Source organism: Myotis brandtii, unplaced genomic scaffold, assembly GCF_000412655.1.
Source record: "Myotis brandtii unplaced genomic scaffold, ASM41265v1 scaffold165, whole genome shotgun sequence".
Lineage (NCBI taxonomy): Eukaryota > Metazoa > Chordata > Mammalia > Chiroptera > Vespertilionidae > Myotis > Myotis brandtii.
In genome coordinates, this window is record NW_005356042.1 from 11,000,547 (window position 1) to 11,016,586 (window position 16,040).

General features: G+C 47.0%; 1 protein-coding gene across 1 annotated transcript in view; it reads left to right on the forward strand.

The window, feature by feature from the left end:
* CDYL2 (chromodomain protein, Y-like 2) overlaps positions 1-16,040 on the forward strand; it is a 65,639-nt gene that overhangs the window by 43,705 nt on the left and 5,894 nt on the right. Inside the window, exons 6-7 of the mRNA XM_005862704.2 lie at positions 7,917-8,089; positions 14,225-14,435. Coding sequence (XP_005862766.1) covers positions 7,917-8,089; positions 14,225-14,435 — 384 coding nt within the window. The remainder of the gene's footprint in view (positions 1-7,916; positions 8,090-14,224; positions 14,436-16,040) is intronic.

Sequence of the window (16,040 nt, forward strand, 5' to 3'; positions counted from 1 at the left end):
TTCCAGAATATTTCCATCACCCCAAATGGTAATTCAGTGATATTTCTAATATATTTACAAAGTTGCGCAACCATCACCACTAATTCCAGAATATTTCCATCACCCCAAATGGGAACCCTGTACCCATTAGCAGTCACTCCCATTCTCCCTCCCTCCAGCCCCTGGCAACCACTGGTCTACTTCCTGTCTCTGTAGATTTGTCTGTTCTGGGCATTTCATAGAAATGGATCATATAGTAGCTGGCCTTCGTGACAGGCTTTCACTCAGCATCATGTTTTCACGGTTTACCTGTGCTGGAGCGTGTGCCAGGGCTTCGCGTGAAAATATTCATGGCATGGATATTTTCCATTTTGTGAATTAGTTCTTCAGCCGAGGGAGATTTGGGTTGGTTCCACTTGGACAATTACGAATAATATCGCTATGAACATTTGTGTACACGTTTTTGAATGAACATACGTTTTTAGTTTTCTTGGGTATATTCCTAATTGTGGAATTGCTGAGTGATTAGGTAACTACGTTTACCTTTCAGAGGAACTGCCAAACTATTTTCCACAGGTACTCACCGTTTTACATTTGTACCAGCAGTGTGTGAGGGTTCTAATTTCCCCACATCCTCCCTGACACTTGTTGTTGTATTTCTAATTTCTCCACATGCTCCCTGACACTTGTCATTGTATCTTTTTATTGTTGTTAATCCTCACCTGAGGATATTTTTCCATTGATTTTTAGAGAGAGGGGGAGGAAAAGAGAGAGAGAAACATTGATGTGAGAGACATTGATTGGTTGCCTCCGACACTCGCCCCAACCAGGGCCAGGGATTGAGCCTGCCACCCAGACACATGCCCTGACCGGGAATTGAACCCATGACCCTTCAGTGCGCAGGCTGATGCTCAAACCATTGAGTAACATTGGCCAGGACTATTGTATCCTTTTTATTAGTCACGCTAGGTAATTAGTTTTACTAGTTGTGAGGTGGTATCTCGTGGTTTTAATTTGCATTTTCCTGATGGGAATCTTTCCATGTGTTTATTGGCCATTTGTCTGTCTTCTTTGGAGAAATTTCTATTCCAATCCCTTGCCTATTTTTATTTTTAATTTTTTTTATTTTGACACTATTACAGATGTCCTCCATTCTCCCCTTTACCCCCTCCATGTAGCCCCCACCCCCTCTCAAGCCTTCACCCCAATACTTTATTTTAAAAATTGGTGTTTTTTGTTATTGTGTCTTTATTGTTCTTTATACTATATTCTAGATACTATACCTTTATCTGGTATATGATTTGAAAGTACTCCCGCCCATTCTGTGGGTTGTCATTTTACTCTCTACATAGTGTCCTTGGACATACAAGTTTTGAAATTGTGATGAAGTCTAATTTATTTTTTCTAGGTAACTTTTTTATTTATTCTGACATCCTAGGTCAGTGATGGCGAACCTTTTGAGCTCGGTGTGTCAGCATTTTTATTTTTTTTATTTTTTTTTCTTTCTTTCTTTTTTAATTTTTTTATTGCTTAAAGTATAAAACAAAGACTTATATTTTTGATATTTATTTTATATATTTAAATGCCATTTAACAAAGAAAAACCAACCAAAAAAATGAGTCTGCGTGTCACCTCTGACACGCGTGTCATAGGTTCTCCATCACTGTCCTAGGTGAATAGAACAGGGAAACAATGATGACTTAATGCATTTAGGGAGACAACATCACTCAAAATAGTGAATAGAACAGGGAAACAATGACGACTTAATGCATTTAGGGAGACAACATCACTCAAAATAAGGGGTACTTAGGAGGAATAATGGAGATGCGTATTTTTTTTTGATGCATTTTTTTTTGTGAGAGATTCTTAGTGGTGCAGATGTGGGAAGCACTCATCCAAGCAGTCCTCTCTAGCTCCACCGACCGAGGGTGAGGCAGCAGAGTGGTAAAGGACAAAAACCAGGGCAGTGCCAGCTCGCTGCGACTCTTCAGGCCTTGTATTTCCCTTTATCCCATTCCATCCCACCAGTACCCTTTTGATGTAGGATTATTGTAACCACATCTTCACAGATGAGAAAACAGGCTTAGAGAAATTCACAGGCCCAGGCTCACACAGCTTAGCTTCAGAAGGTTAGGACTATTGTCAGGTTTGCCCTCATTTTATTTCTCTCCCTTAGCGTGGTATCTTCCTGTCCCTGCAGTATCCTGCACTCTTATCTCCATAGTAGCAATGAAGACATGGAGGGTTAACATAGGGCTGTGTTTGAGGGGACACAGTCAAAGGTCAAGGAGTGGTTGACCACCCAGACTGGGATTGGTGGGATGGCCTGGCATTGCCCAGTGTATCCAGTACACTTAGGGAGGCCCAGGATGTGGGGTGGGGTGGGAATTGCTGAGTCCTTGATCTTGCAATCACCTGTCTTATCATAGTCTAGGGCTGTTTTATGGGATTGTGGGTGTGACCCTCAGGAATGATGCCAAGTGTAAGAAAAGGGATGTGGCTAAAGTCTGTGCAGTTTGTGGGGTTCATGGTTGCTTGTTGCCCCTCCTTTAAGCATGATGTTCCGGACTCTCTCCCTCCTCCACCATCTGGGGGTTTTGTGCTGGGCAGACCCCTGTGTAGGCTTCAGAGAAGTCCAGAGTGTGGCTTACCTTGAAGGCTGCTCTGTACATGTTTATACACCTGCAAACCTTGTTATTTTTAAGCTCATCATAAAGCATCCAACTGAGACCAATTCTTAGATCTTTTTCCTACTTCACTGCTTTTTAAAAGCATCCTTTAAAAGACACAGCATTTCCCTTCGATTAATCGAGTAAGTGCGAAGTCTCCCAGTTCATCCTGTCCCTTTGGAGTAGCTTTGTGTGGTAACTGTTACTCATCATGGAAAATGTGTTGCCTCTGACTGATTTAAGGTGCATCGGTTCTTACCTGCTGTGGGCTTGGTTAATTAGAGGTCCATTTCTACTTGGTGTCTGTTGGCAACAGAATGGTAGAAAAATGGAAAAAACACATTGATCTGGTGTTTTTAGGGGTCTCCACAACCAATGTGGATTGACTCCGGATAAACCGGCAACTGGGTAAAGTAGTCCGAAAAAAAGATCCTCTTGAAATGAAGAGGTGGTGTTAGTGGAGGAATGCAGATTTTGGAGTCTAGCCAACGTGGGTGTTGAGTCCTGCCTCCACCAACTCACCACTTCTGTTACCTTAGGAAGTTATTTTGCCTCCCTGAGCTCCCTCATTTATAGAAGTTATACGGTATCTTGCTTGTCTGCAAAGAGGCTCACAGAGTACCCAGCACATAGGAGGTATTCAGTGGGTGTTCCTATCATTGTTAAGAGGAAACAGAGGCAATTTAATGGCCACCAGCAGACTCAGTCTCGCTCACTCTTGGAGGAACTGGGAGGGCCACCTTCACGGTCATAATTGAATTTCTTTTTCTAATTGACAGTGGCCTCATGGGCAAAAAGTCATACATTACTAGGTTTGTTAACTAGATTCTGAGGCTAGTGGGTATGTTGTTGTAATTCTCCCCTCTGGAATAAAGCAAAGAACCAGGGAAATAATGAAATGCTCCTTGGGGAAAGAGACAGCAACATCGATTGCCCAAAGTCTTGGTGATTCAAAGCGCATCTGCTTCCCCATTAGGAGAGGATCCCAACCCGTCACTCAACTCCTGGTTTTCTTCAGTGCTCAGAGACAGCACACCAGCATCCATGGGCACACCCGACATGTGGGAGTCAACCCTCGGCCCTCTTGATCATACCCCACATCCACACCATCCCCAAGGCCTGTTAACTTGAGTATCTTGAATAGCTCTCAAATGTGTTTTCTCTCAATTTCCTTCACAGCCCTTATAGTCCAGACCACTCGGCTATCTTTTCTGGACTATTGTAATAAACTGCTAACAATTCTGCCCCCTTTCACATGTCCTGCCTTTTAATCCACTCACCACAGGGTAGGCAGGGTGATCAGTTGGAAGAGCTAACCTGATCAAATTACACTTTCTACACACAGACACACACACACATACACATGTACACACATCAGTGGCTTCTGATCGCTCTTGTTAAGAATCAAATACCATTATGTGGCCTGGGGGGCAGATGCATTCTGACCCTGCCCATCTCTCCAGTTCCATCTCTTATCACACATCACTCTTCTCTCCTCTTGCATTCCAGTTACTCTGGCCTTTTTTCATGCTCACATCTGCCCCAGCACCTTTGTATATATTTGTCCTTCTGACCAAAAAATTTTTCTTTTCCTTCTTACTTAGCTGACCTTTACTCTTCATTCATATCTCAGCTCAGCCATCACTCCCACCAGAGAGTCTTGCCTCACCTCCTTGACCGGATCAGGTCTTTCATATGCCTTCCTAGCACCGTGCACCCCTCCCTACCAGAACTTATTGCAGCTGTTAGTGTATATGTAATTGTGTGATAATTTGTTAAATATCTCATTCCCCCCATTAGACTCTAATCCTTTTGAAGGTTGGATACTGTGCCATTCGCTCAATTTAATAAATATTTATTAAATTCTAGTATGTGCACATTTCTGGACTAGGTGTTACAAGGGTTATTCAGATAAGTAGAATACTATTTTAGCTCTTAAAGGATTGTATTAATCTGTTACTGCAAAACAAAGTGCCCAAACTTAGCATCTTAAGACAACAAATATTTATTATCTCACAGTTTCTGTGGGTAGGAATCCAGTCATGGCTTAGCTGATGCTTCTGGCTCAGTGTCTCTCACAAGCCTGCAGTCAAGGAGTTGGCTGGGGCTGCAGCCTCAACCGATGGCTCAACAGAGGAGGATCCACTTCCAAGCTTCCCCAGTGGCTGTCGGCAGGTCTCAGGTCCTCACTGGCCAGAGACATTAGTGCCTTGCTATGCGGCTACTCCAGGTGGACTATGGAGTAATGGTTCCATGAGCTACTCACTAGCTGGCTGCTTGCTTCCCCCAGACTGAGAGCTCTAAAAAAGGGAGTCAGCAAGAGAAGAGAGCCAGGACAAGCTATAGTCTTTTTGTATCCGAATCTCCTCGTAAAAGGGACATCCCATCACTTTGCTGTATTCTCGTGGCTAGAAGTGAGTCACCGGGTCCAGTCTGCACTCCAGGGTTGGGGATTACACAGGGGTGTGAATACAAGAGGAAAGGGTTATTGAGGGCCATCACCAAGGCTGCCCACACAGGGATTTACATTAGGGAGGAGGCAGGATAAGGTAAGGATGTACCTTCGACAAGGGAGAGTTGTCAGAGCAGGGAGTTTAAACACTTGGGCTGTCAGGAGAAGGAAGAGTGTGCATTTACTTGGGTATATGTGGGAAGGCCTTCAGGAAGGTGGTTGCCGTGGAGGTGGGCCCTGGGTGACTGAGCTCAGCAAGTAAAGATGAAGTGGAGAGGGGGACCCTGATTTCCTCTCATTTCACACCCCTTTGAATGCATTTGGTTATCTGGTTCCAACCCACGGCAGGTCAGCAGCTAGAAGTAGCAGGGGAGGAGGGTGCTTTCTCTAGTGGACACTAACAGCAGGAGCAAGTGGCAGCTGGCATGTGTGTAACGAGGGGAATAATTCTCACAAACAGATTTAGGGCTTTAATATGCAGAGAGGTCTGGGGGCGTTTGTTCTAGAGGCAAACCCGGGAGCCCCTGAGGGGACCGGTCTGTTTCAGGCCAGCAAGTGGCCACCGAGTAGTGACATGTGGGCAGTGTATTCTGTGTAAGAAGGTAAAGGAGGGTGATGCTTTTAACACATTTCACCTTAAACAAACCAGTTACATTATAAAAGTCAGGTCCTTCAAGAAGGTCCCAAGCCATCAGTCCATATTGGATTATCAACATGAGACAGGCAAAGGCACAGGATACTCACTAAGCACAATTTTTTTTTAAATTAAGAAATGTAGTTTGTACATTCGTTGCATCAACGAAACACAAATTTGCTTTCCATTTAATTCACAAAGGAGGTGGCTGCTTCGTTTGAATTTGTGTTTTTACTCATTGACAAGCAAGTGTGACCTCAGAGAGAGACTACTCTCTGAGTCGTGAGTAGAATCACGCCTTACACAGATTCTCGTGTGGGTCAGACTGTCTGCTTTTGGAGGCAGATAGATGAAAAGACCCACAAGATAGTGGCCTGTTACCTTTTTGGATGTTCAAAATGGGTATCTGGGGCTTACACCCTGTGAGAGTGGAAAGTGCTTCTCCCATCCTTCTCACAGAGCATGCACAGGCCGGCAGATCCTGATTCAGATGGACGTCTAGCTCTGTTTGTTTTTTTTCACTCAAATTCATCCATTTACTTAAGTCATCCTACAGTGGGGAGCAGTGGAAAGAGAAGGTAGGAGAAAGAGAAGGGATGTTGGGGTGAGATTTGCATCCTGGTTCTGCCTGTTACTGGTGACTTTGGAAACTTCACTTCTCTGAGTTTTCCTTGCTCTACCTATAAAATCGGGATGCCATTCCCTTTCTTCCAGGATTTCTGTTTGGAATTAAATATTGTATGGAAATTACACTCGTACCTCTAAGTGCTTAATAAATGGGGGTTCTCTAAAAAGTATATTTAAAAAATAGTACTTTCAGAACATTTCAATACTATATCCTATGATTATGCCAATTGAATAATCAATGATTCTTTAAAAGCCTGTTCACACCCTCGTTGGTGTGGCTCAGTTGGTTGGGTGTCATCCCATGTTCTGAAAGGTTGCTGGTTCAATTCCCGGTCAGGGCACATACCTGGGTTGTGGGCTCGATCCCTGATAGGAGGCAATGTTCCTCTCTCACATAAATGTTTCTCTCTCTCTCTCTCTCTCTCTCTCTCTCTCTCCCTCTCTCCCTTCCCCTCCCTTCCCCTCTCTCTAAAGGTCAATAAAAAAATCTTTAAAATAAAAGCCTATTCACTTATTGTCTCCCTCGAGGCATTCTCAGCTTTACCCAGGCAAGTGCATGCCTTGTTTTCTCTTACCATACTCTTTCTGAGCTTATTTTTTCTTGTCCCATAACTTCTGTTGGAATGACTGATTGAGTTTCTTTATGAACTTTTAAGAAGTTATCCATGTTATGTTCACATAGTAAAACCTAAATGTAATTGTTACTTGTCCATCTCTCCCTGATATATAACCTAGGTATGCTCTAACTCTGGTCACCCCTTCTCTCATCTGACACAATATTAGTGCCCAGCACCATAGATCTACCTTGTGCACCCCCCATTAGTCAATATCAGTATGGTGATTTTTATCATCAGTTCTTATATTGATTTATCAACACATTCACCCATTTCTTTGGTGGCTTTGTTCCTTGAATGTCAGGTGCATTTATTTTTCTCTTCTGAATGTAGTTTTCTTCTTGAAGTGCATCCTTTTTTAGTTCTTTCAGTGAGAGTCTAAGCGTGGTAAACATTCTTTTACTGAAATGCCTACTTTTTACCCTTGCCTTTGAATGATAGTTTAGCTAGATACAGAATTTATGTTGGATGGTTATTTGCCTGGTACCTTGAACATTTTATGGTTCTGATGGCAAAGCCCACTTCCCACCCATAAGCTGTGTAAGGGTCTTTGTTGAATTAAGGGTGAGCAAGAGTATAGAATTAATTTGGCCTTTTAGAGATAGCTTACATAACTCACCTGCTGTGCACAGGAATTTTCCCCTTCACCTTGAAAAGGGCTAACCAAGCAAATGCTAGAAGATTTGCAGAGTTACCAGGGATTAAAGGACTCCAAGCCAGGCTTCCAAGTCTGCAGCCAGTACCCCCTCTGCCACCTCCTTAGCCTTCTGTGCCTGCTTCAGGGAGGGTGTAGGGGAGCTCTGGTTTTGCTGTTTCTTTGCTAGGTCTGGACATGGCTCATTCAGGGGAGGCTCCCTGCTCAGACAGAGCAGATTTACTCACCTCTGCCCTGGCTTCCAGATACACATTTAACATCTCCGCAAATCCATATCTGCCCACAGATCATGAAGGAGGTCCGGCGAGCTCTCTGCAACGCGGCCACAGATGACAGCAAGCTGCTACTCCTCAGTGCTGTGGGCAGCGTGTTCTGCAGCGGCCTGGATTACTCCTACCTAATTGGCCGGTTGTCCAGCGACCGGAGAAAGGAGAGCACCCGCATTGCAGAATCCATCAGGTGAGCTCTGCTCCTGTTCGGACACTAGGGGACCCGCCTAGGACTGCCAAATTGAGCACATGAAAATACAGGCTGCTCAGTTAAACTCATCAAACAACAAATAATGTTTGTTTGTTTTTTAGCATAAGTATGTCCCATGCAACATTTGGGATATACTTATACTAAAAAATATTTGTTGTTTATCTGAAATTTGGAATTTGATTGGATGTCCCGTATTTTCCTGTCCAAATTAGGGATGCCTTTACTCCCTAAGATTGCATTTTATTCTTTTGATCCCCCAAATATTTTATTTTCTTATATCCAGCCCAGCATCTGGTAATGCCCATGCATTATCCACACTTCTCCTGCCCTCTGTCTGATGGCGAAATCTTTGACTTTCTGGGCATTTCTGCTCCTGGAGCTGACATGGCTCAGCACCGGGGAGGAGGATGGATGGGTCCCCTGGGCAGTGTGGGGAGTAATTCCCCCTCTTGTTGCCTTTGGGGCAAAAGTTGGGATCCTGGGGTGATATCTGATCCCAACCATCAGTATCTCTTTTGGGACACTGACGGGTAGTTATGTCCCCCTTCTTTAGAGATTTATCAAAAGCAAGTGAGCTCATGTGATTTCCAACAAGGGCTGCCGCCTGTCCTCCCCGCCGGGGAGCACACCCACATTCACTGCTCACTTTGCAAAGTGCTCGGACAGGAGTCACAGCTCAGTAATGCTCCCTGGTCCCTTGAGAAGGAACACTTACTCTGCAGGCTGTCAGGGAGCCTTGGGCCACAGGTTAGGGATTTTCTGGACCCTCCAGCCTCACTGTGTTGTGACATCGTCACACGGAGGCTGATTCCCATGAGGCTGTGGGAGGCTTTCAGGGTATGCAGAGTCTCCAAGAAATGGCACGGGGGTGGCCTCACACGCACGTGGGGTTCTGCGTCCCAGTCAGGGTGATGCACTCACTGGAGTCTATGCTCCAAACACCTGTGTGCTTCCTGCTGCAGAACTCATGTCTCCCCCAAAAGAGACACGAAAATCCCGAATGATGTTATTAGAAAAAGCATGTGGTTTCATGCAGCTCTCAGGCTCTCCGGGTGCAGACAGCCCTGGCCATGGCCACGGTGCTTTGTTCTCCGCTCCTGTCAGGTGGCAGGGGAGCAGCAGGGTCCCCAGTAAGCCTCCTTCCTCGTTTATGGACCATCCGAGATGGGGCGCCCATCTCTACAGCTGAGGAGCACCTTGGCCGTAGCCTTCGTCTGGTTTATGAGTTTCTGCAGAGGCATTAGCTAATTTCTAGAGGTCCCAACTTTGAGGAGATGCTGAGCACATTAGCTCACTGCTGGAGAAAGGCGGCCAGTGGCATTCAAACATTTGCCCTCTCATCGGGAAGGTGAGTTTCTCTTAGGCCGAGTGGAGGGAGAGAGGGCCGAGGGAATTCTTCCCAGTGTGTCAAAGGGAGCAGAAGCTCGTAATGCATGAGCCGCCAGACACGCGGGAGGGATGGGGAGTGGGGTGTCCCCTAGGCCACTGGTTCTCAGCCCCAGCAGCACCGAGACTCTCCCCAGGGAGCTTTTCAAAACCCAGCTGCTTGGCAGCACCCCCAGGACATTCTGAGTTAATGAGCATGGGGTGGGGCCAGCATATCTTTGGTTTTAAAGTTCCCTCTGTGGTTCGAATGTGCAGCCAGGGCTGAGAACCCCTGCTCCATCCCAACCAAGAGGGTAATCTGAGAGCACCAGTGACTGAGAGCACTAAAAGGTGTGGAAACAAAAAGGTCCTTATTTTTATGCAAGAGAAGAAAGTTGGCTGTAAGAGAATAAGGTGAAGAGGAAGGTGATAGAAGGGAGAGGGAGGGTGAGGAGTCTCAAGAAGGGACACCTAGTAGAGAAGGGTGTCCCTGGGTCAGAAAGTGACCGTGGCTTGCTCATCACCACCACACACCTCCAGGGAGGCCCAGCTCCACGGACTTTGCAGTGGTCCCTCCAGCAGCCACACTCCAGAGTTGGGGACACGATGTGGCAGAGAAACATTTCCCAGAGAGCAATCTTCAGATTTCCAGAGGAGCATCGTGAGCAAAGGGCACTGTCGTAACTGAGTTTGGGCCACGCTAGAAGTTCTGTCCCCGCTCGCACAGACTTCCCAGGCATGTTAACATATTTGCAATCTGAGTAGTTTCCTGGGAAAGAACGTTGTTCAAAATTGAGCATGGCTGAAACATACTTTAGCCATAGAACCTATCATCTACTGAGATGCCTCGCAGTTCTCTTGGGACGTGCATGTGCTGGGCTGCGCTGACCTGCAGGATCGTGAGCATGCCACACGGCCACAGCCATCGCTCCCCCAGTGGCGCTCCTACACATGACCCTGTGCACTGCGCTCACTCTGCAGATGTTTGCTGAATGAACTAGCAGATGTGTGGAGAGCTGGGATGATTCATTCTGCAGAAGCCTCTCCCTGGGCCCCAAACAAAGCCGTCTGCCCCATCTTGAAAGAGGCTGCCTGCACCTGAACTCCTCACAGGTGATGCAGTGGCCTGCTGGCAGGGTGCTAGGATGAAGAGCAATCAGACGACCCACATGAAATACTTGGCCTGTTCCTGCACATAATAAATACTTGGAAGAGGTGTAAAGAATTATTTTCATGTTATTCCCAGTTTTAGCTAAGCCTGAGTCTGATGATGGAGTGGGCTCCCAGAGTGCCCGTATATCGGGAGCTCACAGGCCCTGTACCAGCAGACTTGGCAGTGGGAGGGCTGCACCCCATGGCTCTGGTTAAAAGGAATGAATAACTGGCTCACAAAAGAAATGCCAGTTGCTCCTGGTAAAATCCAGACACCCCTGTGAGCAGAATTTTGCTTCTGAGTCTCCTTTAGACCAGGAGGGTGGCTCACAGACCACTGAATGTGGAATGAAAGCTGCGTCCATGCTCCGCAGCAGCGATCAAGGGTGCCCTTGTGTCAGGCACTGTGCCGGTGCCCTGGGTGGACGTCTCATGCAATTCTCATATGGCCTGTGGGGATGCACCAGTGGCTTTCCCATTTTCCCAGTAGGAAAATGAGGCTGCAGAGACTGTAACTCATCCAAGATCTCACCCCTACTTAGGGGCACAGTTAGGACTTGACCGCAAGTCTTTCAGACCCCCAAGTTTTTGCTCCTTCTGCTGCCTCTGAAGAGCCCAGCAGCTCAGGCAAGCAAAAGCCACAGACTCAGGTTGAGTGGAGGAAGCTTCAAGGGCCAGGGTCAGCGTGGCAGACATGGCTGCTGGGAAGACGGGGAGTCATCTCCCTAGCGCAGCCCCGCCATCCAAGTCAGAACCAGATATCTGAGCAGCAGCGTCTGTAATGCAATATCCTGTTTGCTATCTGGCTTCTACACCCTCTGGGCCCTTGTGATAGAGATCCACTTGAGGTGAGAGAAGAAGGATGGGGAGATGGTCTGTGCATCATCTTTTTATGTCCAGGAAATGAACTGCTTGGACTGCAGGAGGGGTCGGGGGGAGCCATGCACATTTAGTCCCCTTAGCCCTTCTCTGGGGCCCTTGATCCCCCTGCATGGAGCTCAGGTTGGAAAACAAAGAATACAAGGCTCTGGGGTCTGGAAGGGAAAGCTTCTGGAAGATCGTGAGAGTGGAGCTGAATTCCTGAAGGACTGTCATGTGGTTTATGGAGCAGAGTGAATGCAAGTATGAGAGAGACCACATGAAGTCACAATAGGAAGGCGTCTTGATAGGGAAGGACCCACTTGTTTGAAAATGTCCAACAGAGGCCAGAGGATGCACCCTCAGGATGCTGTGGGGAGAATTCCGTACCAAGTGGAAGATTTGTCTCGAAGACTCTTGAAGTCCTTCCCACTCTGAGATCCAGGATCCTGTAATTGAGCGAGTGTCTTTAGGAATGGAATGTCTGTCAAAAATCACCCAAACCCGGTGGGTCCAAGGATCCTGCAAACAAGCCCCATATCCCTGCAGACTCCAAATTGCATTTGGTAAAAAGCACTTGTTAAAACCAGTGACTGAGACCATCAGGTTGGGAAATCAAGCCAGGAAGTGGGCCTGGAAAACCGGAAATCAGAAGGCCATGGTGACAACACTCCTCTTTGTGGCAGTGTCCCTTTGGGGTCAGCTGCAGTGGGACCAGAAGTGGCTGGGATAATCCATCATCTACTCACAGAATCATACAAGAGTCAGGAAACGTGATGCCTCAAGCCTGGGTCAAGGGTGTATTCTTTCATGAAGACATATAGGTCCTAAGGCACCCCACCCCCAGCAGAATATTAAGAAGTCTTTTCACAATTGAATTAAGTCCCAACATATCACCATGATAAGCACATATTTTGATAAGAATTGGGGAGGATGGTAACCATTGAGAAGGGATGAATCAGGTTTACATTTGTATTAGTTAAGTATTAGCTGCTGTAACAAACAAACCCAAATATATATGATAGCTCAGTTGTGATAGAAATTTACTTCTAGCTTATGTGAACCTAAAATAGATGTTACTGATGAGCCCATGGCTGGCCTCAAAGTGATGACTCAGGAACCCAGACTCCTTCTATCCTGTGGCTCAATACGATTGCCATGCCCATCAAGATGAAAAGGACTGGGAGCACTGCATGGTGAGAGGTTTCCACAAACCAGGCTTAGAAGTGTGTATATGGTTTCCACTCACATTCCTTTGGCCAGCACTAGGTTACTTGGCCACAGCCAATTTCAAGGGAGACTGGGAAATGTGTTCTAGCAATAGACTCAGGAAGAAGAGGGAAGGGAAAGGGGGGGATATAAAGTCTGGTGAAGAAATAGTATGTTACTGCCACACATCTGCAGTCTTTGCTCTCATTCTGGGAGAATCCTGTATCCAACAACTATTTACTGAGTGTTAATTTCAATATGTATGAAACCACGCAGTGCACAAGGCAGACCTATGGATTTTCCTATGGAGCTGGAGGGGAGGAGAATTTAAGAACAAGTAAGCAAGCAAGCGATTAGGATAATTGCAAATTGTGATAATGCTATTTTGCAAGAACTCTCAGAAGGGCTGTGCAGCTCATGCACAGAGAGCAGGGGTGCGTAGACATGATATAAGCCTGGAGGCCTAATCAGTGGTAGACCAAGGTCACGGTTGGGAGTTTGGATTTTATTCTTGTGAGTTCTTGGTAGTTTCCAGTGTATCACCAGAGAATAATGAAGGGTGTAGATTTTCTAGACACCTTGGATCTTTCCTCCATGTCAGGTTGAATATTAAAATTTTATAGGTCTTATATAGCAAGTAGCAGGGAGGCAAAAAGTGTCGAAGGTAAAGGAAATAGAGGTTATTTTGGGTGGCTTTGCTTAATAGATAAAGATGCAGGCTGTAACCTTGCTCAATGCAGAAGGTCAGGGGGATAAAATATTGCCTAATCCTGTAGCCATTATTCCAGATGCCTCATGCCTCCAGGGGAGTCCAGCATCTTTCCTCAATTTTGGTCACCCTAACACATAGACCCTCGTCAGTATTCTAGAACTACCCTTGAGAATCTGGCATCCCTTTAGCAATTCAGAATCTTTCCTGGAATCGAAAGAAATCTTAGATGTCACCAATCCCTACCCATGCCCACCATCCGAAGCTTGAATTCTCTCTATAATTTCACCTAAAGTTATCATCGAGCCAAGGTTATTTCCAATAATGAGGAATTCACACCTCCTGGAGCCGTCACCCCACCTTCAGCCAGTGCTGTTGGAATGTTCCTTCTCTCCTTGAGTTCAAATATGCCTCTTTGTAACACCCTCTTTTTAGTTTGAGTTCTGGTTCTGAATCTTAACATTCAGGTTGTCTTTTTTGGGATATGTACAGTTTTTGTGAGTGTGTAGGGAGTGGAAGGGCAGTGTTGGCTCAATGGGCATGACCTGGGGCCATCTGGGCAGACCCAGACATGTGGTCACCCATTAGGTCCCTTCTGGGAACCTGGCACCAACCTGAGAGGGTGGCAGGCCTCGGACTGCAGCTCAGTGGCCCAGCATCTGGGAGAACGTGACCCTGGCCTGGCACCCACTCTTCTCTGAGGACCTACACGTGCTTCACTGCACCTGGGGAAGCTTATTTCAGCCTCACTACAGTCAAGGGCATCACATGGTCTCAGCAAGCCTGGCCACCTGTTAAAGAGGGTCTTCTCTTTTCCCCAGGGACTTTGTGAAGGCCTTTATCCAGTTTAAGAAGCCCATCGTGGTGGCAATCAACGGGCCCGCCCTGGGCCTGGGTGCCTCCATCCTGCCCCTCTGCGACATCGTGTGGGCCAGCGAGAAGGCCTGGTTTCAGACCCCCTATGCCACCATCCGCCTCACGCCCGCCGGCTGCTCCTCGTACACCTTCCCCCAGATCCTGGGTGTCGCGCTGGTAAGCCTCCGCATAAGCAGGCAGAGTGGTGTTCGAGCAAGGTCATAGCACCCACTGTAGGCTATGGTCAGACTCTACACCAGCAGCCAGAAGCAAGTCTGGGCAAGGGTGAGTCATAACAGCTCAGAGAGCACTCACTGGGGCTAGTGCTTGACAGCCATTAACTCAGTTCATCCTCAAGACACACCTGTAAGGTAGGACTACTGTTTTCCCCTCTTGACAGATGTGGAGACTGAGAATCAGAGAGGCTAAGTGAGTTGTCCCAGATCACACAGTAGCAATGGAAGTTGTGGAATATGAACACAGAGCCTGTGCTCTTAACCAGTATGCTATAAAATGGAACCCACCTCTGATGAGTGAGTCTGAGATTACCACCACTAGGATATAGGAAGGGTTCAGTAAGTGGTTGGTCTACTCAGTCTGAGAGGTGGCATTTTGAAATGGATTTGATGTGGTGCAGGCTTCACCAAGGACTGCTTGGGAGCACTCTGCCTGCAGATGCTGGTGGTCCTGGGAGACCCCAGAAAACTACCAAAGAATCATGATCCAGATGACAGGGCCAAACCCTACGGGCAGGTGAGGAGGCTCCCAGCAGGGGCACTGCTTGAATGAGTCTAGAAGGATGGGAGCCCGCCCTCCCACTGCTTCTGTGTGGCCTGTCTCTGATGGTAGCATGAAGCAGGAATAGCAACTAAGAGACCAGCAGAGGTTACCCTCAGCCCTCAAACCCACCAGCACCACATCTATGCAGCAGGACCTACAGTGGGGACAGATAAGGCCATTCGGATTCAGCAGTGCCCTGGGGGCTGCTCGGGGCTGCTCTAGGCTGCTCAGTCTCACGGGTGGCAGAAAAATGAGGCAGGCAGGGAGCCTGGGAAGCAACACTTTCCCTTTTGATCTCAGCCACTGTGTTCTGCCCCAGCTCACTGCCACTCCAGTTCCTCCCCGTCCTCTGTGGTCACAGAAATGTTAACTTTGTACAGTCTTATCTCCTTTTCTCCTTCATTGCAATCATTTCTGAAACCCCAAGAATGTGGCTGTTTGAGACTTGTTCTTCTTGTGGACTGCATCCTGTTTGGCTCCTTCTACTGAGTTCCTTTCATTTCTCCTGAGACCGAGGTGTTCCTAAATAAGTATAATTTGTTGGAAGACATAAATATTTGTCTTCCAACCTCTAACCTGATGCATTCTATGGACTGGTGACCTGATCAGGTTTTCCACTCTGGCGTGAAAAATTGTCCTTTGGGTCAATCATGACCCATCAGTGACAACCAGAACAAAGGGGGAAGCCAGGCATGGACGCAGAGGTTCAGGGAGCTTGGCGTTTCCATGTGTATCATGGAGCAGCTAAGCGTATGGGGCAGGAAGGAAGAAGGGGAGGCAGGTGGATGGCCCATTAGGGAGGGGTTGCCTGCCCTGTGAAGGAGGTAGGGACTCATCCTGAAAGAGATAAGGACCCTGTCACATGGTCATGACCATCATGCCCTAATTTTCAGTGCGAGAGTCACCTGTTGGTAAATTTCAGCGGTGACAGCACTATGCTCTGTCTGTGGACCTTATCCATGGAGGTCCTCCCAGAAGTCTATGACAGCTGTGAACTTCAAA